Genomic DNA, 25,725 nt, shown 5'->3' with positions numbered 1-25,725 from the left:
TGTGACATTCATGCATGCGCACACACACCGCCTTCAGTCTCCGTTGTTTCAGCATGCCGCGTCTGATGTGTGTGACAGCGAGCAGAACCTCACAGAAGCACAATTATTGTGTGAATCTGTGACCAGAAAAGAGAGTTAACATCTCCACAGCAATGGGCGGGATGAAACAATTTAGACAATTTTAACTTTGACGTATTATGCAACACATCACAACTGATGCCAATCATTTTTTCTTAAAGGTCAATGAAAATTCAGAGGTCTGTTATTTCACTTGGAAAAAGTGAAACAAAAATGTCAAACGAAATGTTTTTGAAAGAAGTCTCTTCTGCTCACCAAAAAAAATACAGTAAAAACAGTAATATTGTGAAATATTATTAGATTATAAAATAATTGTTTTATATTTTAATACACTTTAAAATATAATTTATTTATGTGATCAAAAGCTGTATTTTCAGCATCATTACTCCATTCTTCAGTGTCACATGATCCTTCAGAAATCATTCTGATATGAAGATTTATGCTTAAGAAAAACTGTTGAAAACAGTTTTTGCTGCTTAACATTTTTTTATGGAAGCAATTATATTATTCAAACATTTGTGTTAAGATTTAATGGTAGCACAATAAGGTTTCATTGGTTAACTACATTAGTTAACATGAACTATCAATGAACTGCACTACAGCATTTATTAACCTTTGTTAGGTAATTTCAACATTTATTAATACATTATTAAATTTAAAAGTTGTATTTGTTAACATTAGTTTATGCACTGTGAATGAACAAACAAAGAAGAGCTGGGCATTTATTAAGTAACGTTAAAGATGAAGAACTACAGTAACAAACGTATTGCTCATGGTTATTCATGTTCGTTAATAAACTAACTAATGTTAATGATTGAGATCTTAAAAAGAGAGAGAAATGAATACTATATATATGTGTAATATATCTCTATTCATCAAGGATGCATTAAATTGATCAAAAGTGACAGTGAAGACAATTTTAACACTACAAAAGATCTATTTAATACATTTTTTAATAAATGCAATAAATGCTGTTCATTGAACTTTCTATTTATCAAAGATCCCTGAAAAAAAGCATTAAGCAGCACAACTGGATATCGTTAGCCTCATGATTGCCTAAGACATTTTTTGGCCAAATATGATCTGGGCAATTATGCTATGAGGCTAACGATATATTCAAATAGAAAACAGTTCTTTTAATTTGTAATAATATTTTGCAATATTGCTGTCTTTACTGTATTTTTGATTAAATAAATGCAGCCTTGGTGAGCACGAGACTTCCTTTAAAAAATAAAAAACTTTTTAATTGTAATGTTTCCAAACTGTTGACAGGTACTGTGTTTCTTGTAGTGACAGTTAAAAGCTAAAACTAGTCAACATCTCCACAACAATGAATTGAACGCAATGGAATAGAATGTAGACAATTATTAAAGGATTAGTTCACTTCAAAATGAACATTTCCTGATATTTTACTCACCCCGATCTCATCCAATGTGTCTTTCTTTCTTCAGTGGAAAAGAAATTAAGTTTTTTGAGGAAAACATTCCAGGATTTTTCTCCACATAATGGACTTCAATGGCAACCAAAATGTTGAAGGTTCAAATCACTGCAGTTTCAAAGGAAGGGCTTCAGAGGCTCTGCACGATCCCGGACGAGGAATAGGGTCTTATCTAGCAAAACCATCGTCATTTTCTTTCAAAAAAAAAAAACTTTTTAACCTAAATTACTCATCTTGCGACACATCACGGTTTGTGTAATCACGTCGGAAAGGTGGAAGTACCGCCCCAAGCGAATGTGCAAAGACTAATACTAACGCCCTTTACAAAAAAAACACTCCATCTTCAACTTCAAAATCGGCCGGCATCGTTGTTTTACCTTTTTTTGCTAAAGAGCGTTTGTAATAGTCTTCACGCGAGCGCTTTGTAAACACGGTTGCGGTACTTCCGCCTACGTCTAGCGTGACCTTTCTGACGTGATTACATAATCACGCAAGATGAGCAATTTAGGTTAAAAAGTATATTCATTTTTAAAAAGAAATTTTGAATGACCGATGGTTTGTCTAGAGAAGACCCTATTCCTCGTCTGGGATGGTGCAGAGCCTCTGAAGCCCTTCCTTTGAAACTGCATTGATTTGGACCTTCAACATTTTGGTTGCCATTGATTATATGGAGAAAAACCTGGAATGTTTTCCTCAAACTTAATTTCTTTTCCACTGAAGAAAGGAAGACAATCTTGGATGAGATGGGGGTGAGTAAAATATCAGAACATTTTCATTTTAAAGTGAACTGATCCTTTAAAGCTGCAGTCCGTAACTTTTTGCGCTCTAGCGGTTAATAAACAGAACTGCATGCATCTTGTGGAAGAACATTGCAGCCGGATCTACTTCTCTCTGTTTATGTCTATGGCGCAGCGGTTCCTACCAGACCGGTCTGAAATAGTCCCAATATAAACACTTATTATAAGTGTACCATAATGACTCAGGGTAAGACAAAAACACAGTTTGGGAAATGGATTCATGTTGTACATTCTCATGATATAATTTTTGTTAATCTTGAACACAAAAAAAGTTACGGACAGCAGCTTTAAACCTGACATGCATCTGAAAACATTTGAAAAGCAACAAATTATTTTTTTCATGCATTTTAAACTTTTTTTAATTTGTTTTAATTTTTACAAATATTTTAAACATGACTTTTTTTCACATGAAAGTTGTTTTAAATGTTTATTTATTTTGCGATTTATAAATGTTATCATAACTGCTTTGCAAGTATAAAATACGGCTTAAACTTTATTTTGAAATGAATAATTGATTCCTCAATTTTAGTTAAGCAGCTCTCCTAGTCCTCCATCGTGAATGGTGTTCTCTATGAGTAACCTCCTCATGCAAGTGATTAATTGCACTGTTTTATCTGTTGTGTAGCTTTATGCCAGTATATACAGGCTACTAAATTCAGAGATGGTGCCAGAGGAGAGTTGGCGAGTGCAAATGAAGGTAACCCCATCCCCCACTCCGCTCTCCAATGCTCCTGTTTGTATCACAATCAACCACAGCTCCGCCTGTGCCCGCTAACCTTTAACCTTTCCACGCACTTCTTCCACAGCACCGCTGTTTGTTCATGTGTGAGATGGCTGCGTGGTCGGGTAGTGTGGGATCACCTGTCTTCCTGCCCTTTCCCCCCTTCAACTCCATTTCCTATTCCTCTCTCGGCAGCAGAAACTTATTAGCACTCCAAACTTTTTGCCAGTCACTGCTTGGTGAACTTTCGCCAAGGTTTTGCTTGGTGTGCTGCTGTAACTCCTTCACTCGGAATGATTTCCAAGGCACGTTTTTCCATGCGCGTTCCGACACTTTTCTGCTTCAACTGTTCTGGCACTTTTGGCTTTGACTCGGTTTGATTTCTGTTTTCATGTCTGTTTTTCGCAAAGACCAGTTTCTTCCTCCAGAAGAAATATATACAGTATAGTTGTTGAGCTTGTCTTTCTTTGTCTTTTTCTCTTTCTCTTTCTCTTTCTCTTTCTGTCCGAATCTCAGGTGAAAATTTTGAGCAGAGTCCACTGCGGAGAACGTTTAAATCTAAAGTTCTAGCGCACTATCCCGACAATGTGGAGTGGAACCCTTTTGACCAGGATGCTGTGGGAATGGTGAGTGACACAAATAGAGGTCTTCTAATATGGGTTTTTCAACAACTAATTCCTAGAGAGCAGAGATTATGCCAGTTTGTGATAGTTCTGGTTCTGGAAGAGATCTCAGGTGAGTATTTTGAGCCTTTCCAGTTCTGGAGATATCCAGCTATGCTTAAATCCAGGGCTGCCCCCAAATAAAGATTTGTTTAGTCGACTAGTAGTCATTCATTTAAGCCATTAGTCAACTAATTGCACGTTTACACTAATTTAATTTCTTAAATACTGGGAGGCAGGGCTTGACATTAACACCCTCCAAATGCGTGTGTATTTCAGCAGTGGCGTGTAACACAGTCACTCCTACTAGCCACTATGACAGGTTGAAATTGATATATAATATATAAATTTTTCAATTGTAGACGTTTTAAAAAAGGCATCTGAAATAATAAGCTAAGTGCAATGTAGTGTCAAAAAATATAGATTTTTCTATACATATTAGAGGTCGACTGATAGTGGATTTTACCAATACCGATAACAAGGTTGGATCGCACTTGCCGATAACCGATGAATCGACCGATAGTTTTTAAAATGTTCTGTTCTTTCCTTGATAATGCAGCATCTAGTCAACAAATTAATTACTTTATAATGATTTGGCAACATGTACGGAAGTATTCTGTATTCATACCATTTTGCTGTCTGTGTTTTAAACGCGCATCTGATGTGTCAGCACTCTCTGTGCAGCCTCACGTGTTAATATAAACAACATGAAACGTCAGTGATCATGTTGAGGCCGCTCTCGTGCTATATAATGACTCTTCTCAATGCTCTCGTACTGTGTAATGACAGAGCACCCTTGTCAGTCGCTCCAGCAACCAACGCAACCCGAAAAAATAATGGTATGGATTTTTGCCAATAACCGATTATTTCACCAATCAGCAATCGGTGCCGATTAATCGGCAAAACTGATGAATCGGTCGACCTCTAATGCTGCATTCGCACCAAAAGCGAATAGAGCGTAAAAATCCCGTCTACCGCGTCTGGTTGGACGCTTGAACATTTTGAATCCATTCGCGCATCCACAGCGAATTGGACTTGCGTATAAATCGAGCGTTTAAAGCGAAATAAATCATGAAACACCACTCTGCTTCTTTTCATTTTCATTAAAAATATATATTTAACATTAATAGCCACACAAATGTGGTCCAAGCAACTCCTACATTATCTTCACTGCATATTTAAATATCCTTAAAAAATAAAGTTATGAAACTTCTCTTTGCCCTCAGTCAAAACGATTTGGCAGACAACAAATTATAGATTCATGACACCAAAGATCGCCTGTTAGATCTACACAATATGCACCACTACAGGACATCAGAGCCAGCGGCAGACGTCAGAAGGACTAGCCGAGGAAAGGCTGCTCTCGCTGGGGTTAATGAGCGCTGAGCGCCCGGTGATCGCCTGGATCTCACAACTCCAAAAACACAAGATCATTTTTTTTTTTAAATAGGCGCTCTCATTATAAATAAACCACAGATGTGAGCTTTAAAAAACTACATTCTCACCTGAAAAAGTCTTAAAACTACATTTTGTGACACAATAGTAGTATTTTTAAATCATGCAGGGTTTCTCATCACGTCACTTTACCATGTGACAGCAGCGAGCAGGCTCCTGATTGGTTAACGCGGCACGAATTGACGGCAAAGTTCAAATTTTTCAACTCGGGCGTCAGACGCACAAGTCGCTCAATTCGCATCAAATTCGCGTCATTCTCGCAAACTCTTACAGGGCTTGAATTTTTGGCGTGTGATTTGTGCTTATTGTGCATAATTTTACTCATTCCTGCAGATTTTGTGCTCACACCCAAAGTGAGCACACATAAAGCCACGTCTCAACACTAAATTGAGTTCTTTTTCGCTTTTTCGTTCTTTTGTGAAAATGCTGAGTGGCTAGTAACTTTGGAAAACCACTTGCCACAGTGACTGGTGAGCGAAAAAATTATGTCAAGCCCTAGTGGGGGAAAACTAAACCAAAATAAATCTTTAAAGGTCTATTGTAATATATGTAATTTTTTGTAATTGTAATATTGTAATATATGTAATATATAGCCTATTCTGCACTCAAGTGCACACATAAAGCTTGCTGTAAAACACCGGCAAAAGTAATGATTATGAATGTATCAAGGAGACATTTGAATTTTGTAGAGACATTTCCTTTAGAGAGAAATACACTTTTCATACGGATTACATAATCAGTGAGTGTTTGTATTCTAATTGTATTTGACATTTCAAGCTTTATATTGATTTATTTATCATGTCTGTTAGGCAAGTACAATTGATTATTTTTGGGATCCACTCCAAACCCTATATCTTTACCCTGACATAAAGCAGGAAGGCACTTGGAAGTGGTATCATGCCTAACAACGCCCTTTTGCCAGTCTATATTTAGAATATGGCATGGCCTCTTCCACCGTATCACTTAAATATATCATCTATGATATATGATTAACATTTGAGATTGCTAAAATGACTGAAATGTAATGAATTTACTAAACACGCAAGGTTGTCGACAATCTTGAAATGTCACTTAATATGCCTGGCTGCTAAATTGATCCTTCAAATGAGTGCAATGTGGGATACCTTAAAGGATTAGTTCACTTTTAAATAAACTTTTGCTGATTATTTACTCACCCCCATGTCATCCAAGATGTCCATGTCTTTCTTTCTGCAGTCGAAAAGAAATTAAGCTTTTGGATGAAAACATTCCAGGATCGTTCTCCATATAATGGACTTCAATGGGCCCCAAACGGTTCAAGGTCCAGATGACAGTTTCAGTGCAGCTTCAAAGGGCTTTAAACGATACCAAACGACGAATAAGGGTCTTTTCTAGCGAAACGATCAGTTTATGCGAGAAACCAAGCAGTATTTATGCTATATTTTACCTCTTAACAGACGAACGTGATCATCTCTGAGCTCAGCCATTACTTCCGCCAAGTGAGGTCAAATACGATAGTGGTCATAGATATATATCGATCGTAGATGCCTCATTCTACTGATCCGTGCAGGCGCTAATGAGGCATCTTCGTATACATCGATGATCACGATCGTATTTGACCTCACTTGGCGGAAGTAATGGCTGAGCTCAGAGATGATCACGCTCGTCTGAAAAGAGGTAAAATAATTGCATAAATACTGATCGTTTCGCTAGAAAAGACCCTTATTCGTCGTTTGGTATCGTTTAAAGCCCTTTGAAGCTGCACTGAAACTGTCATTTGGACCTTTAACCGTTTGGGCCCCATTGAAGTGCATTATATGGAGGAAACCCCTGGAATGTTTTCATCCAAAAGCTTAATTTCTTTTCGACTGCAGAAAGAAAGACATGGACATCTTGGATGACATGGGGGTGAGTAAATTATCAGCAAAAGTTTATTTAAAAGTGAACTAATCCTTTAAATAAGGGCACTTGTTGAAGGTCAACAACAGTTGAGGGTCTTATTTGCGGAGTAATTTGTTTTGTCATTTTCCCCTACAGCTCTGTATGCCAAAGGGCCTGTCCTTCCGCACTCAGACGGACATCCGCGAGCCACAGTTCCACTCCTTCATTATCACCAGAGAGGACGGCTCCCGAACCTACGGCTTTGCCCTCACCTTCTTTGAGGAGGTGACCAGCAAACAGATCTGCAGTGCCATGCAGACACTCTATCACATGCACAATGCAGAACAGTACGACATCCTGCACACGCCACCCACACCTCGCAGTCCCGAAGACCCCCGTCCCACCCCTCATCATCTGCACGCCGCCCCCTCCCTGACCAGGTTGCAGCGCTTCAACTCCTATGACATCAGCCGAGACACACTCTTCGTGTCCAAATGCATCTGCCTGATCACGCCCATGGCCTTCGCCAATGCCTGCAGAAAGGTTCTGGAGCAGCTGCACCAGGCCGTCACCTCGCCTCAGCCCCCGCCGCTGCCGCTGGAGAGCTACGTCTACAACGTACTCTACGAGGTCCCGCTGCCTCCGGCCGGGCGATCCTTGAAGTTCTCGGGCGTATACGGGCCAGTGTTGTGTCAGAGACCCAGCACGGCCGAGCTGCCCCTCTTTGACTTCCCCATGCAGGAGGTGTTTGAGCTGCTGGGGCTGGAGAACGTGTTACAGCTCTTCACCTGTGCACTACTGGAGATCCAGATCCTTCTGTACTCGCAACGTGAGTAGCTATCAGCCATATTTCTGTAGATCTAGAGCCTGCTGATTATTAATCTCAGGTTCAGACAAATTCCACACAAAAGTGCCAAGAGGTCTCTCAAAACGACAAGCTCCAATCTGATTAGTTTTATGCAATTTCTGGGAATCTGTGTTCCCAGACTTCTCCAGTGTTCTTGTAAGAAGAAATTGGATCTGCTAAAGTTTTGTGGTATCAAACAAATCCCCAATAGTTTTGGTTTAGACACTTAAGGTGCTTTCGCACCAGGTAGGTCTAGGAACTTATGCTGCGTCCCAATTCGCCTACTTATACTACGTCTGGGTATTGATTCAGATGTTCCGATTCGATTCGATTTCGATTCGCAAGCTCTCAAATCGATTCCATTTTCGATTCTCGATTCAATTTCGATTAAACTCAATGAATATAGATTCATTGAGAATATATAATTCAAATAGCCTACTATATTTGTAAAAAAAGAACAGTGAACAAGTTTACAAGTGGGTAATTAAAAAGAAATTAAGAGCCACAAACCTGTATATTAAACTCTTTATTTTAGGTACACTTGGGTAGGCCTACATTAAAACAGAACCCATCTCTATATTTCAAATGCATACAATTATGTCAAATACAATACAATTTAGTTTTTATGGATATTTTGATACACTTATTCTAAAACATAAAACGGATATTGGATGATTTTCAGCAATTTTCAGTAAGCATTTCTTGCTATTTAGCTGACCGTCATTCCGTTTTTATGGAGGCTTTTTCCTCCAGGGGCGTCTGTGCTTTGATTCGTGCCCCGGATGATGCATTATATTTCGTCACTATCTCTGTTATTTGCGTGCCTTCCTTAGATGCGATTACCATTCGATTTTATCTTAACGACAAGCATATATGCGATACCGGGCAGGATCGTCTGGAAACCCCCGGGGAAAAAAAATCGATTCTTGGCCTTGAGAATCGATTTTGAATCGACCACATTTTAAAAAATGATTAATCGAAAAATATATTTTTTTGCCCAGCCCTACTACTTATACTACGTCCTAAAAGTACGTACTCTTTTTGTGAAGAAAAAGTACTTACTTTTGAGTGTGGAGCAGAAGAGTATGCAAGCTTTGGGACATACTACTTTGTCATCTTTAACAGACTCTGTTGCTTAGATACGTGCGTCCCGTCACTGTTTAAACTGCCCTGTCAATCATCGTCACAGTTCAAATCCTCCACATTCAATTTAATTTCCTACCGTATCGGAGAGAAGCATAGTCGCACATTGATCTGCCATTCGTGGGTCTTTAATGCAGAGACTCCTCTCATGTGTTTGCAAAGTTAATGGCCAAACGTATCATTACAAAAGTTCTCAAAGCTGCTGCAGATGAAATATAATATGGCTAACATTGAAGAAATATCTTTTCGTCAGGTTAAATACTGATAATTGCTCACTCAAACCCCTTTATCTAATCCTCTCTACTTAACCGTCAGACTCGCGTAACCGTCATGTTTGTAGTTTTTTAACACTTTTTATCGCTGTTTGTAGTTCTAATCGAATCCTCGTCCATCTCGCAATGGGTTGTGGGCAATATCAGCCGTTAGAGTGCGCATCGATCTGCACTTCGGATTCTGACCGGAAATAGTAGACCATCCGGTAATCTTTGGAATACTCTTTTCAACATACTACGATTTGGGACATACTAATGACTTTTTTCGAATACTATTTAGTACGGATAGTATGTGAATTGGGACGCAGCGTTAGTTATAAGAACTAGCCACCGGGGTAGTTCCCTCTAAGACCGCTTTCCTGGTTGCATTCGCACCGCCAGTAGGAACTCTGAAGTGATGTTAGCCACGCTTGTTGTTGTGACTTGCTGACGGCGGATCCTGGGCATATAAAGTGCTGACATTCTCCTCCTTGATTAGCTTACGATCTGTGGTTGATGCTAAATGTCGCTAGCTAAGCAGAAATACATAATCATGTTTCGCTTGGTCCAAAGTTGCTTTGGATTTTCTCGATAGCGCAAAGGTTGAGAGGTCCATCTATCACTGTTTTCCATGTTCGTGGAGTAAATATATAGGCTATAATCTGTGTGTGTACTAGGGGTGTAACGGTACACGTATTCGTACTGAACTGTTTCGGTACAGGGCTTTCGGTTCGGTGCACGTGTGTACCGAACGGTTTCCGAATGTAATCTTTAACAGTTAACAGGCTTGTTTTAAGCGCGGAACACACTTCAATCTGAGTTCCCACACGAACATATTAAGTATTCAGTCCATTTTATCATGAAATTCAAACGATAAATGCCGGTTTGATGCGGATGCGCAATACGCGCGTGTGAACGCTATCATCTGTGAACGCGATCGATCATCTCTTCCTATAGAATAAACATGAATGAACATCTGAAGGTATGTTGAGGATACATTACAACTTACTGTCACGTATCATGTGGTGTAATCGCTCCATCAGTGTTTCAACGGCGGAAAGACGTCAATATAACTGCTTGTAAACTAAACAATGTCACGTAGCATCACATTTACCATCAGTCATTCAGTGTCCACAGAATTTTATTCACTAGAGAAATCAACTCTTTCACTAAATATATGCACTATATTAGCCGTTATATTCATTATATTCTACTTAACCTGTTAGGGATGTCTTGATTATTTCATGTATGTTTAAATAAACCTGTCATGAAAATGACAGACACTGTGTATAAATGATTATATTTCAACAACGAATTGAACAAAAACTGCCTTATGTGAAGTTTACATGTTTACGTACTGTGTTATTTGATTGTTGATTATTATACCTAAAAATAAATAGCAACTGAATTTAGGCTAATAGTTTGGGCTCTGTTGTTAACCTTTAATATTAATGTGCAATCTTCAATAAACTTTTAGTTATAATTTAATTCATTTAAGGACAGACACTTTTTTCCAGGAAACCACTGTTTAATAAAAATAAATAAAAAGCAATTTTGTAAATCTGCTGTACCGAACCAGTACCGAACCGTGACTCCAAAACCGAGGTACGTACCGAACCGTCAGTTTTGTGTACCGTTACACCCCTAGTGTTAACAGTGCTTTTTTAAAAATGGCGGGTTCTGATTCTGCCAATCAGCGTACACTTACTTCACTAGTAGTTCCTATTGGTTTGGGTTAGACCCTACTCTGAAGTAGGAGCTATGTTAGTCCCCCCAAAAGGCATTCTTATAGCTAAAATCGTTCCTCTGGTGCAAACTCTCAAAAAAGCGGGTACTTCCTCCATTAGTTCTAGGATCTATGAAAAGGTTTCTCTGGTTTGAACGCCCTTTAGTAGCTCACATGTAAATTCTGAGTAATTGCCCGCAAATGTCGGTTGCTTTCATGTCAGTCAGCCTTCCTGTTTAAATGGGTCATTCTTGGCCAGAAGTGTAAAGTGTATTATACTGATGGAACGCAAAAGTCTGGTTACATTCTGACTGAAAAATCCAACAATGCTGGTCACCAGCTGGAGCGTTACCCAGCATGGGTTGCTGATTTGATGATCCCAGCATGGGAAGCGGGCTCAGTTTTGCTTGAGAACAGAATGACTGCTGGTCCACCAGCTAGACCAGCATAAACCAGCCTAGACCTACATAGCATTCATGCTGGTTTATACTGGATTTTTCAGCAGGGATGAGACTAGCTGATTAATAACTACATCTATTTCGACTCTCAGATTGTTTTGGGTATCAAGTCTACAAAACCTAGCAAGTTCCCTACATAGACAGAATTTCAATGCATCCCGATGTGAAGTCAGTTCCAAACAACTGACAGCAAAATTACTCCTATACTAAATTGACTATTTCACCAATGTTTCTTTGTGATACGTATTATTTGTTTATTGGAATATAATGTTGTTAGCTAACATCAAATGCTGTTGGAATCAATTTTAAGTGCCTAGTCTACATAGAATACACAACTACTTTTGAATGGTTGTCATTGGATAAATATGCTGTTTGTAATGACTAACTGTAGATGCTAGCTAAGCAAACCTTGACTGCCTGCATATCACTAACTAAACAAATTCTTGTCCATGGTTGTGATGTAAGCTGCTGGTCTTGTACCATCTTCCTGTTTTAAATGGGTCCTTTTCATGGGCGTCACTTGGCCCATTTTAGGGGGGCTTTATGTACGCACAGATGCTGCTGAGTTTTTTTAGCAGCGCGACTCGACGTCACGTGCGAGATATGTAAGTAGCTAAACTAAACATTTGATATTTGACAGCTGCTTCTCAAAAATGTTAAACAAATGACAAAAATATTCAGGCAAATGAATAAACTTGTCTAATTTCGCCATTTTGAATTGAAATAGGCCTATGTAATGTAATGTAATTTATAATATAATTAACAAACAAACAAGAAACATTAACAAAGCCATTTTCTTCAGATTAGGCATAGTGTGTATAGTAATGAATAATAGTAATGAATGTGTGCATATTGTTAATTTATTAATTCCATTTGTAGCTCTCAGTAAATAAAAAAGTTCAGCTTTTTTCAGCCTGTAAAGGGCATTATATTAGTAATGAATGTGTGCATATTGTGAATTAATTTAATACATTTAGTTAATTAACATGTATTATGAAAATGGTTAAAAAAACATAAATATCCGTTAAACATATGTTTACTGTCTTTACTGACAAACTTTATCAGTCATATCTGCTCACTGACATGGTTTTCAAGCTATTGTTATCTAATTTTTGGCGTTCAGAATATCTTAAAATGCACATATGTAAATCATGGAAATCAAAATGTTCCCGAACCTCCCTAACTACATTGCATTTGGGATCTCAGTGATTATAAACCTGCCTAAATTGTATGATTAAGGGATGTACACTATGGTCATGCAGAATAAGGCATTAATAGTTGATTTATAAGTAATAATAAACAGCCAATACCCTAATATGCATACTAATAAGCTGCTAGTTAATTGTGAGAATTGGACCCTAAACTAAAGTGTTACCATTTTTTTTCTTTATACCCTCACTGAGGGCTGAGCCCCCCTACAATGAAAATCCTAGAATCGCCCCTGGTCCTTTTCCATGTTCAACTTTCTTTAGTTTGTAATGTTGCTGTTTGAGCATGAAAAAGGTCTGCAAAGTTACAAAACACAAAGTTATTCTCTATATCAGTGAACACCCTGAAACCGTATTCATCATTTGAATAATTCCCGTCCAAGGCATACACAGGATAAAGGGGCGGGGCCTGGTTGAGTTAGTTAGTAATGTGTTGAAACTAGCGGTTATGATAAGGGGCGTGGCGTTTCCCTAAACGCGCTTGAAGCAATTGACCAATCACAACACACAGATCCAGCCAATCAGAGCACATTCTGCTTTTTAGAAGGCGGGGCTTCAAAGAGACAGGAACTAAACAGAGCGTTACTGACAGACTGGGAAGAGAGGAGCTGCAACAATGTCAAATATGTGAAAAATAATGTGCGTTTTTGAACAATCAAGCTCCCCTAGGTTTCCTTTATATAGAAAGAAAACTGTGAAATCTCCTCACTGTTCTGTAAATTGTTAACGAGTTGGCTATAATTTACTCAGTCATAAATCATTGTTATTAATAGTCCAAAGTGAGTAACACAGAAGCTTTATATCAGTGAACGTAATACCTTTCTGACATGAATTAGTGTTGCTGTTCGCTGCCAACGCTCTCAAATTAAAGCTAATTCAAATCTAATGGCCTGATATCTGAACGAATGCCATGCAAACATTGATTTCAGCTCATTTCCGTGATTTTTGCGTGCTCAGTACAGTACAGGCGAGAGAATAAACAGGCGGATATGTTGCAGCGTACTGCGACACACTCTTTCTCACTTTTCACACTCTCTCTCTCTCCGTCTCAGTGTCCGTGTGAGCTCATCTTATCGCTTTGTTCTCTCTCGTTCTTGTCAAACTCACAGCCTACCCTTTTCTCTCAAACACCGTGTACTCTGCAAATTGGACTCGCAGCTTCCTGTGGAGCATCCACGTGGATACGTCTAAAAGTTAATCACAAAATGTAGTAATTTAATAAACCGCTGAGTCTTCTGACTGCCATACGCTTAACCTCAACCTGACCTTTACTCTTTAAATATCATTATTGTACTGACAGCTTACATGCACTCTTGTTTGATTCACATGTTAAACGCAATATAAGTGACAGAGGAAATCCTCAGCAGGCCGTTTTTTAGATTGAGTTTAAAGGGGCATGGGAAGATTGTTTTGCAATTCAGTGGCAGATGTGATTGGATCAATTACACCAACAAGGAAGAGCAAATTACAGGAGGTAACTACAAAACGACAGGGGGCTGGGTGGATGCGGTGGATGCATTGCTGTGCTGTTTCTTAGCAACCATCCTCCAGATAAGGAGGACGGTGGTGATGCAGCATAAATACGATTGGCTGGAAATTACATCATCCCTTTCTGTATCCAGAAGGCTCATGCTTGTAGCATAATGCTTGTGGACAGTGAGAGTCCAGAGTAAAAAAAACGACTTGATGTCATTCGATGGAGCTGCGCGCACACACAGCAGGGTATGATCTCGAAAAAACGAGAGAGCCTACGTTGTTCTATAAATAACAACTGCATCCGTAGCATATATATATATATAAATACCCTGGCTCTTTCCCATGGACGTGAATTCTTGAGACGGGCGTCTGCTGATAGATCAATGGATGAACGCCAGTTTCTGGTCATTTCCATATATAGAGCTCAGTCTCCGTTGCTTTACATGTCATCTGAAGTAAAGATTATGACTTGAATTAATATAATCAATTAATAAACCATACATAATATAATATTAATTAATTGTCATTAATATAAAATGATTACTATTATTATTATTGTTGAAATAATAACAATGTATTTCATTGAATTAATTAATTTAAATAATTTAATACAATTGTTATTATTATTATTACAATAATAATAATATGTGAAATTGTGTAAATAGGAATCTGTCAACAGCTCATTTGTTGTCTACATCGTTAACAAATTATTCATAGAAAAATGAATGGACCAAAAACATAATTTGTATTATTTTTATGTTACGTTACGTTTTATATATATATATTGTATATTATATATGTATATTAGAAGTCATTTAACAAAAATAAATAATTGTATATATAAAATTATTTCTTTTTGTTGAATGACTTCTAAAAAAATATTTTTTTTACATATATTACATATATGTATGTATGTGTGTGTATATGTATGTGTGTGTATATGTATAATTATACATATAACATCATATACATTGTTATATAATGGCATAATATATAACATAATATATATTATATTTATTATTTAATTATATTATATTAAAAAACTGTTTTGTTAAGGCAATTTTGACTCATGATGATTTTATTATGAATGTGACTAGTTCTGTTGTGTGTGTGTGTTTGTGTGTTTGTGTGTGTGTTTGTGTGTGTGTGTGTGTGTGTGTGTGTGTGTGTGTGTGTGTGTGTGTGTGTGTGTGTGTGTGTGTGTGTGTGTGTGTGTGTGTGTGTGCGTGTGCGTGTGCGTGTGTGTGTGTGTGTGTGTGTGTTAGGGTTGGGAATCACATGGTACCTCACGATACGATACACGATACAGCAATTCTGCGATAATCAATATATTGCTAGACAATCCTATGATGATACATCACGATATCTGTCTAACTATGAAAACAAAATGCCCGTGAAAAGGTTAAGTGCAGGTTTTCCAGACTTTGGACTTGGCTGGGGCATCTATTATTTTACTCACACTGCTGTCCGCCATCCCGTAAAAACCTCTTTTTTCTTAGGCTAGTTCACTTATGTTCACGTTTCCCTCATTCATGTGTTGAAATCTATTTAGAGCGCCTTATTTTATTAAATAAAATATTGATATTTGGCGCCAGCGTATTGATTCACAGATCGCTTGGAGGAGGACAACAATACACTGCTCTATATATAGTGTATAAATGGGTGTGTGTGTGGCCTGATAAACCCTATATTATGGGGACAAAATGTCCCACAAAGATGGCAATATCCCAAATTCTTGTCCTTGCAGGGACATTTTTTGGTCCCTGTGAGGAAAACCACTAAGTGATGTTTTTTGAAAACATCGACAGCTTTCTGTGATGGGTTTGGTTAGTTGTAGGGGGATAGAATATACAGTTTGTACAGTATAAAAAACATTACGTCTATGGAAAATCCCCATAAAACATGGAAACCAGGTGTGTGTGTGTTCATGAATAGGCCTGTTGTTGGTACTCAGGGAGCTTAGAGGCTGGTTTAGTATTCCTGTCCCTCTGACATGACACCCTATGGGATTGCAGGGTGGAGACCATAACGAAAAAACTGACCTTTTTGTCTGGTTTAGTGTGTATATAGTATACAGTAAATATCCTCTATACTGTGATATTTTTAGTTTCAAATGCCCACTTGAGACTGCATTGTGTGCCAGAAGCACCTGAAGCATTTCAACAATAACCGGATGAAGTGAATGTCACTCACACACAAAAATTACTATTGAAAATCGTCTCCATGAAGAGCATTTCAATTCTGTCATCATTTACTCGCCCTCATGTCTTTCCAAACCTGTATGACTTTCTTTCTTCTGGAGATGTTTTGAAGATTTGAAGGGATAAAATAATACAATGGATGTCAATGGGAACCAAAACTGTTTGGCAAGACAGTCATTCAGATTTGGAACGACATGAGGGTGAGTAAATGGGTGACTATCCCTTTAAATCTGATTTACTGTGTATATATTTATAGTCCGTCTGCACAACTTTTGTTTTCACCTCTATGTAAATATCTGTTCCTGTAAAAACACTCTTATGGTCTCCGGTGTGGTTATTGTATCCGTGGAGATGGATAATTTGCATCACTCTGTGTAGTGTAACCCTGTTTTGAGAGTGACGCGTCTAAATGTGTCCATTTGCTGACCAGATTACCAGCGGCTGATGACGGTGGCAGAGAGCATCACAGCCTTGATGTTCCCCTTCCAATGGCAGCATGTGTACGTCCCCATCCTGCCCGCTTCACTGCTCCACTTCCTGGATGCTCCTGTGCCCTACCTCATGGGTCTGCACTCCAACGGCCAGGATGATCGCACCAAGCTGGAACTTCCCCAAGAGGTGCGTGACGTACTCTCACTCCTACTCAGTACATGATGTAGTCATGTGATTTATCTAGAAGATTAGTGCTTCAAACGTATAGATGATTGTCAGAATAGTCTGTTTGGACTTACGAGCATCTCTATTGGCTGTTAAAGGGTAAGTTCACCCAAAAATGAGAATTCTGTCATTAATTACTCACCCTCATGTCGTTCGACACCCGTAGGACCTCCGTTCATCTTCGGAACAGAAATGAAGATATTTTAGTGTAAATCTGATGGCTCTGAAAGGCCTCCATTGGCACAATGGCACTTTACACTCTCAAGACCCTTAAAAGGTACTAAAGACGTCGTTACAAAGTCCATCTCACTACAGTGGTTCTAAAATAACTTTATGAATCGGCGACAATAGTTTTTGTGCGCAAAAAACCCCTAAATAACGACTTACATAGTGATGACGATTTCAAAACAAGGCATCATGAAGCTTCGAAGCGTTATGAATCAGTGAGTCGAATCAGCGATTTGAATCGCCAAATTTCAGCAGTTTGAATCGCCAAATTTCAGCAGTTTGAATCGCCAAATTTCAGCAGTTTGAATCGCCAAATTTCAGCAGTTTGGCGGTTTGACACGCGATCCATGATTCGACTCACTGATTCATAACGCTTCGAAGCTTCATGATGCCTTGTTTTGAAATCGTCATCACTATGTAAGTCGTTATTTAGGGTTTTTTTGCGCACAAAAACTATTATCGCCGATTCATAAAGTTATTTTAGAACCACTGTAGTGAGATGGACTTTGTAACGACGTCTTTAGTACCTTTTAAGGGTCTTGAGAGGGAACCGTGCCATTGAGCCAATGGAGGCCTTTCAGAGCCATCAGATTTCAACTAAAATATCTTCATTTCTGTTCCGAAGATGAACGGAGGTCTGACGGGTGTCGAACGACATGAGGGTAAGTAATTAATGACAGAATTTTCATTTTTGGGTGAACTAACCCTTTAAAGAGAGACCTCATGTTTACTCATCTCATTAGGTCATGCATCAACATCTTTCTGGGGTTTGTGGTAATTAGGCTGAAATCCACTAATGCTGCCCAATCAAAAGAGATATTCATATAAATATATATGATCGTGTGTGTGTTAGGGGTGGGCGATTAACTGGTAGAAATTTGTCAACCGGTAGAGATTTTGGACTATCGTCTCTATCGCGGTCACGTTCATGTGATGTTGCTGTGCTGCACGGTCACGAAATCTTATCGTTTGCATGTGTTTTTAAGTATTGTGTTTTAAAAACAGGTGATTTTAAACCGCTGAAGATCAATTAGCAGCGAAAAACAACTCATTTCAGTATATGCGCACGCTCTCTGAGAGACTGTTTCTCAGTGCTGTCTGAGAGACATGAAGCTGCTACTCATGGGCCCTATTTTAACAATCTGAGCGCATGGTCCGAACTTTTGCTAGTTTAATGACGGAAAAAAACGGTTGGGATGCCAGGCACATGGTCTAAAAGGATTGTCCCTAGTCTCATAAAGGGTTAGTTTACCCAAAAATGAAAATTCTGTCATTAATTACTTACCCTCATGTCGTTCAAAACCCGTCAGACCTCCGTTCATCTTCGGAACAGAAATGAAGATATTTTAGTTGAAATCTGATGGCTCTGAAAGGCCTCCATTGGCACAATGGCACGGTTCACTCTCAAGACCCTTAAAAGGTACTAAAGACGTCGTTACAAAGTCCATCTCACTACAGTGGTTCTAAAATAACTTTATGAATCGGCGACAATAGTTTTTGTGCGCAAAAAAACCCAAAATAATGACTTACATAGTGATGACGATTTCAAAACAAGGCATCATGAAGCTTTGAAGCGTTATGAATCAGTGAGACGAATGATGATTCGGATCGCGTGTCAAACCGCCAAACTGCTGAAATTTGGCGATTCAAACTGCTGAATCGACTCACTGATTCATAACGCTTCGAAGCTTCATGATGCTTTGTTTTGAAATCGTCATCACTATGTAAGTCGTTATTTAGGGGTTTTTTGCGCACAAAAACTATTGTCGCCGATTCATAAAGTTATTTTAGAACCACTGTAGTGAGATGGACTTTGTAACGACGTCTTTAGTACCTTTTAAGGGTCTTGAGATTGAAGTGTGCCACTGAGCCAATGGAGGCCTTTCAGAGCCATCAGATTTCAACTAAAATATCTTAATTTCTGTTCCGAAGATGAACAGAGGTCTTACGGGTGTCGAACGACATGAGGATAAGTAATTAATGACAGAATATTCATTTTTGGGTGAACTAACCCTTTAATGAGTCTTGGGTGTGTTTTGGGTGCAATAAACTAATCAGAGTCTCATCTCCCATTCCCTTTAAAAGCCAATTGCGCTTGCACCATGGTGGATTTGCTATTTGTGAGCAGAAAGACTTAACTCTTCTCCAGAGAGGAATCCTTTTATAGAGGCTAACCTCTGCTTTTCGCCAGTCCCTCACAAGTTTCTCACTCACTCCAAACTTTCTTTCTGCTGCTCGATTACCGTTTTCGGCTGCATATTTTACTAACGTTACCTGCAGTTTGTAATTTGCAGAATAGGATTTTCTTTTTTGGGGGGCATTTTGTTTGTGTTCACTCTTTCAACTTCAACTTTATTTTCAATTCAACTATATATACAAGACATACAGAGGATTGAAATTCTGTTTCCCTCAGATCCACTGTGTTAAAAAGCGACAACAACATAAAAGTCAAGTATTTAAAAAAAAAACATGAAAGTTAAAAGAATATTATTAGTATTATTAATATTATTAAGTATTTCTCAGTTGTCTTTAAGTTAATATTTCAGTTAACAGTTTTTTCAGTTTTCTGTTATTTTTTTCAGGGGTAGGCTACAGGAGCAGCCCTATCACGGCTGTAGATGTAGCTAAATGTTTATTCCTGTCAGTCAGTATGAATTAATTTTGATATATAAGTCGCATCTGACTATAAGTCGCAGGACCAGCCAAACTATGAAAAAAAGTGTGACTTATAGTCCGGAAAATACGGTATGTGAATGAGAACTGTCATACTCATATATAAAGTCACATATAAAGAGTGTGTTAAATGAATACGACATTCACAGTGTTGGTTGATTGTATATTATACATAGTATATATACTGCTTTAATACCATTGGAATATACATGTAACACGTACTGGAGTATTTTACTCAGAGCCCAGAATAATTATCTCTTATCCCTTCTGGTCTTCATCATCTCTGTACTGAGATGTGACTAATACAATATTTCTAAAACCTTTTGTAAGAAAATAATCTTTGTGACCTTTCTGACTGATGAGATATGTAATCTTTTCTTGATCTTACTCACGCACGCATCTTTCAAAGCAAATCTAATATCAGACATGGGTCGGCTACATTAGCACTTCTTTTAATGCTTGTGAAAGAAATCTGTGGCACAACCCAGCAGGGAAAACAAGCTCTCTGGAGTATCTCTGCGATGTGCTCTTTAAAAAAAATGATTTCTGAAAGATCATGTGACAGACTGGAGTAACGATGCTGAAAATTCAGGAACCCACTTTATATTAGGTGGCCTTAACTACTATGTACTAACTTTTAATTAATCATTTGATACAATGCACTTATTGTGTACATTCATGTTTTTACATTGTACTTACATTTAAAGAAATACCTGCATGTAATTTCATCTGTAATTAATTTCTGTAGTTACATTTGTAATTACACAGTTGACACTTCCCTTACACCTAATCCTACCCTTAAACTAACCCTTACCAACACACCTGTCCCTAACTCTACCCGTATCCCACCTCAATATCAGCAAAGGTGTTTTGTACTTTGTACAAAACAAAAGTACATTGTACTTATTTTTTGATGTAAGTACATAGTAGTTAAGGCCACCTAATATAAAGTGGGGCCAAATTCAGCTTTGCAACACAGGAATAAATTACATTTGAACATGTATTCAAATGGAAAATGGTTATTTTAAATTGTAATAATATTTCAGAATATTATTGTTTTTATTGCATTTAAAAATCCTTATTATTCCAAACTTTTAATAATTGTACAAGAAAACTAGGGATGCACGATATTGGATTTTTGCCGATATCCGATATGCCGATATTTTTCAACTAATTTTGGCCGATGCTGATATCGATATCGATACCGATATATGTTTATTTTTTCCCTTTGTTTGGAAAACACCAATTTGAGCAAAAAAAAATTAATATTTTTTCATTCTGGTTTCAGATTTCTGAGGTCTCCTTACTAAAAGGATACTTGTTAAAGATAAATAAATATTAATAAAGTTCTTTTTATAATAAGAGTATATTAAAAGCACTGAAAATAATAATAATAATGTCAGTAATTTTTCAACCCAGATATATATTAAAAAAATATATATATCTAAATATCTATTATATATATATATAAAATATTTTATTTTTGGATTTAATGTTTGTGCACATGAAGTGGGGGTGGCATGGGACCAGTTGATGCTGTATTTAGCTTCAGATACAATTTTTTTACAATTATTTTAGCGCTCCTTGGATTATTTTTCATCATCAATTTCATAAAATGTTATTACAGATTAATAAACTGTATGTAAAAGTATTTAATTTGCAAGTGCCATGCTTGTTCTTTGACTTCATTACTGCTTTATTTATTCAGATAAAGAAGTAACTTCTATTTATTTGTGTATTCTACTTTTCATTCACTATTACTGTAACAACATCGCTCCCACTAAATAGGCTATATATACATTTTACCGGTCGGGCACTAGGACCTGGAGGAGCTTCAGCTGCTGTAGAGGCTGCTGCGTGCGCTATAGAGTGGGGAGACGCGATTGTGCTTGTTTAGGGCTAGTTTTTGTTGTGAAAACCTGGCAATCCTGCGTTGATTCACAAATTCAAGGCAGCATTTAAAAACTGTCAATATAAATCACCATACATGCAATGCATTTGCTGGTTTTCACTTGAAGAATGACACGGCTGACGTGATCTTATCGCTATAGAAGTCCTTGCACACGTGAGTTATTGCAGGCGCATATCAACACGTTATCATATCGGCAAGGCATATCGACATCATTTTTTCATATCGGCCGATGCCGATTTTTATATTTTAAGCGTTTATCGGCCGATTCCGATGTCGTGCCGATAACATCGTGCATCCCTAAAGAAAACATTGTAGTACTATTTGGTACATTTTTGGTGATGTGCAGTCGCATTTGTACCTGTATTTAAATGTATAAAATGATAAACATTTGGCAGTTGTTTGGTATATAATTCTCAGCTGAGCCCATAATCTCTAAGAAATCCTCTTTTTCAGAAATTTCTCCATTACATAAAGCCATAGATCAATGCTTGTAATAAAATGACTCTTGTACCCTTCAGGCCAACCTGTGTTTTGTCGATATCGACAACCACTTCATCGAGCTACCCGAGGACCTGCCTCAGTTCCCCAACAAGCTGGAGTTCATCCAGGAGATCTCAGAGATTCTGTTGGCGTTCGGCTTGTCTCCGGAGGCAAACCCACAATGCAGCGAGGGCCAGAGCAAGCTCAGGGGCTTTCGCTCGGGTGACGTGGCCTCAGACAAGCGCAACGGCAACCTGGCCGGCTCACCGCTCAACTCGTACTTGCTGAGAGAAAACCAAACCATAGCTCGTCTGCAAGCGCTGGTCAAGAGGACTGGAGTCAGTCTGGAGAAGGTGAGCATGAGAATGAGGACACAAAGACACAGAAGTGACTAAAACCGTGTTAATCAGGGCTTGACATTTACACCTGCCAAATGCGTGTGTATTTCAGCAGTGGTGTGTAACGCGGTCACTCCTACTAGCCACTTTGACATGTTAAATGTTATATATAATATATACATTTTTGTATATATCAAAAAAATACTTCCTGTATGAACCTACGTAGGTTTGTAACACATTTGCTAGTCTATGATATTCATTGGCTGCCTGCTAACAATGTCTACTTCTTCCAATGTTTCATTATCGAACTCGGGCTCAAATTGACATGGTAAAACCAACGCCATTGTTACTGTTCATATCACTGTATGTGTATCAAGCACTGAGGAAGAACTGAAATTCAGATATGGTAAAGGATGTTTCATTTCTGACTGTAAAAGATTGACCAATCACAAAAGACTGGGCCATTTGGCCAATCAGAGCAGAGGAAGCTCTCAGAAAGGAGAGACTAAATCCTTTATCAAACCATTTCAGACATTGTGAGAAATGAGGTAAATATGCAATGTATATTATGTTTTTGACCTTGGATGCATGTAAATACATTTTTAGAAGACCTCAAAACAAAATTAACAACCTTTAAAATAGCACAATAGGAGCACTTTAAAGGAATATTCTGTAATAAATACAATATATTTTTTCTGTGATAATACCAAATTCATTTTGTAAACTGCATTTACAGCTAGTAGGCAAGTAAATAAACCTTTAAAATGTTTGACTATCACACTGTTTGGCATCCACATTATGATAACATAGTAAGGACATGGAAAGGACAGGACATAATGATCCGTAGAGCACTGTTTCCTGTGGGAATTGCATAATAAAGCATAACCACAAGTTCATCCACCTCAAAAAAGAATTCAAAATTATAATTTGTACAACTTTAGAGTTCAAACACCAAGTGCTTTAACAAAAAGCTTTCAGAGAAAACAAAACCTCCATAAAAAAAACACCAAATTCTGTCTGTATGCCAGCTCACAATTACACACTTATAGTATGTACTTTGCTTGTGAAGGGAAGGGTTTTAACTTTAAGTTTGTTGTAAGACCGCATGCCAGTACTATCATAGTGTCACAGATACACGATGAAAAAACATTTAATAAACACAATGAATGCGTGAAGTATGAATGTAATCTACATTGGTCATGTTGTCATTATCATGTGGCCTAGCAGCATCGGTTCACCTCTGTTCATAAATCCTCTTCCTTGGCCTCATGGGATAGAAAAGTGTCCATCGAATGCACACTTCAGAATCTCACTGGAAGTAGATTGTGATACGTACAATTATGTATTACTAATATAATTACATTCATGTATTCATGTACAGTACATATACAGTACAGAGCGGATATTTGTTTTTAATGAGCCTACAAGTTCAATGAAACCATCAAAATGGAAAAATGTTATATGTATTTTTAAATATGAGGGGAAAAGGGTATTTATCTGACAAAATTATTTGGCAGAAAAAGGCAAACTACAGCTACAGGTTTTATTTTACTGTTCAAAAAAAGGCATAGAAAAAGGAAAAGCATACATTGACTGCAACGCAAATTTTTCATAGGTTCTCTCGTGTTCATAGTTTTTTCAAAAAAATTATGTTCGCCCAATTTTCCATGTTTCATTGCGTTATTATCATCACAAATAAAGGACTCCAAGCACAACTGCGCGATAAATTATTCATTATTTTAACGCATTGTATTTAGACCAGAATATTCCACATTTGTTCGGTTCATTTTTTGATGCTGTAAATTCTCTGACAAAAGAGATTTTCTCGCTCCTGTGTTCGTCCGGTTTTGGATTTGCTGTGAATTCAATAAATCCTTTTTTGAACCAAACAATAACTTCAGCAATGATGACAGCTGCTTTGTGGAAAGCATCTTTTCAGTGTGGGCAATAGTTATAATTATTGTGTGGGCAATGAAAAGATGAATAAAAGGCTGTTAAGACTGAGCGAGTTCTGTTCTGATTCTCAGAACGCTCGAGGTCTCTGTTGATGACATTAAGCAGCTTAAAGACACGCAGTCTTTCTAAAGACCAGGGATTGACCCTTACTCTTAATATAGCTGCTAGAGAGAGTTTGTCACATCTTCAATGCTGCACTAGTTCAATTCCATTATCCTGACTTGATATTCAGCGATTCCCATGTTTAGAGTGAGCTGTCAGGCACTTGTTTGCTTTTCTTGCGCTCTGTGTATTGCCACTCGCTCTGAATGGTTATATTCTCTCGGGAACGAGCCTTATAAATCAAAGCAGATTTGTAGACTTCCGTTCCCAGCACTCCCTGCTCTCCATTCAGAGTGTTTCCATGGAGAATAGATAACTCAGATCAGCTCCAAAAGCTGTGCTGATATTTGCTCTCACATTTTCCCACTCTCTTCTTCCAGCTCTGTTGAATGAATAGGACATTATATGATTTTACTGAGAAAACATTGCCAAAGGAGACACCGTTTTTATATCTAAAATCTCCCTGTACATTCTTACAACACAAACGTCCTAAACATGTAAATGGTTATTTGTTTGTAGTCAGGAATTTCCCCAGCTGATTAAAAAGTTACATTCATATTCATTATAGTAGAGAACATAAGCAACTTCAGCGTATATGTATTACAACTGTCAAAGCGCGCATTTTGAAATCGGAATAAAGATTTATACCCTGTAACCTGAAATCGCCTTGTACTGTCGCGTTTATGCATTTATGTATTTATGTTGTGCTGTAGTATTGTTTTTATTCATCCAGTAGGCTAACTGCAAATGTTCCAACAATGATTTTGTTAACAGCATGCATTTTGAAGCAATTAATTATTTAAATGATGATTAAATAAATATGTAATTCAACAACATGGCATACACAACACTTATATGAAATACTCATACTCATATAACACTTGGAATGTATGGAAACTCATATGGAAACTGTAACGGCACAAATTTGCGCTGTCTTTGAGAGTCTGAAATAGACGTTGCTCAATCAGGAAATAAAATACACACATCATAACGCTTTATTTCCAAGATGATGCATGGCAAACTTTGAATTGTTATACATTATAGTGCCATATAGAGGC

At 37.8% G+C, this 25,725-nt stretch overlaps 1 protein-coding gene across 5 annotated transcripts in view; it reads left to right on the top strand.

Moving 5' to 3' along the window:
- The window catches only part of dennd5a (DENN/MADD domain containing 5A), a 94,502-nt gene that overhangs the window by 30,895 nt on the left and 37,882 nt on the right, over positions 1-25,725 (top strand). For 4 of the 5 annotated variants that reach the window (XM_079801450.1, XM_079801448.1, XM_079801449.1 and 1 more), the window contains exons 2-6: positions 2,939-3,010; positions 3,551-3,660; positions 7,168-7,840; positions 16,752-16,939; positions 22,310-22,624. In XM_079801450.1, coding sequence (XP_079657576.1) covers positions 2,939-3,010; positions 3,551-3,660; positions 7,168-7,840; positions 16,752-16,939; positions 22,310-22,624 — 1,358 coding nt within the window. The remainder of the gene's footprint in view (positions 1-2,938; positions 3,011-3,550; positions 3,661-7,167; positions 7,841-16,751; positions 16,940-22,309; positions 22,625-25,725) is intronic. The other variant, XM_079801451.1, reaches the window with a different exon arrangement.

Source organism: Gobio gobio (assembly GCF_949357685.1).
Source record: "Gobio gobio genome assembly, chromosome: 2".
NCBI classification, from domain to species: domain Eukaryota; kingdom Metazoa; phylum Chordata; class Actinopteri; order Cypriniformes; family Gobionidae; genus Gobio; species Gobio gobio.
Note: the sequence above shows the minus strand (reverse complement) of the source record. Positions and strands in the feature narration are given on the sequence as shown.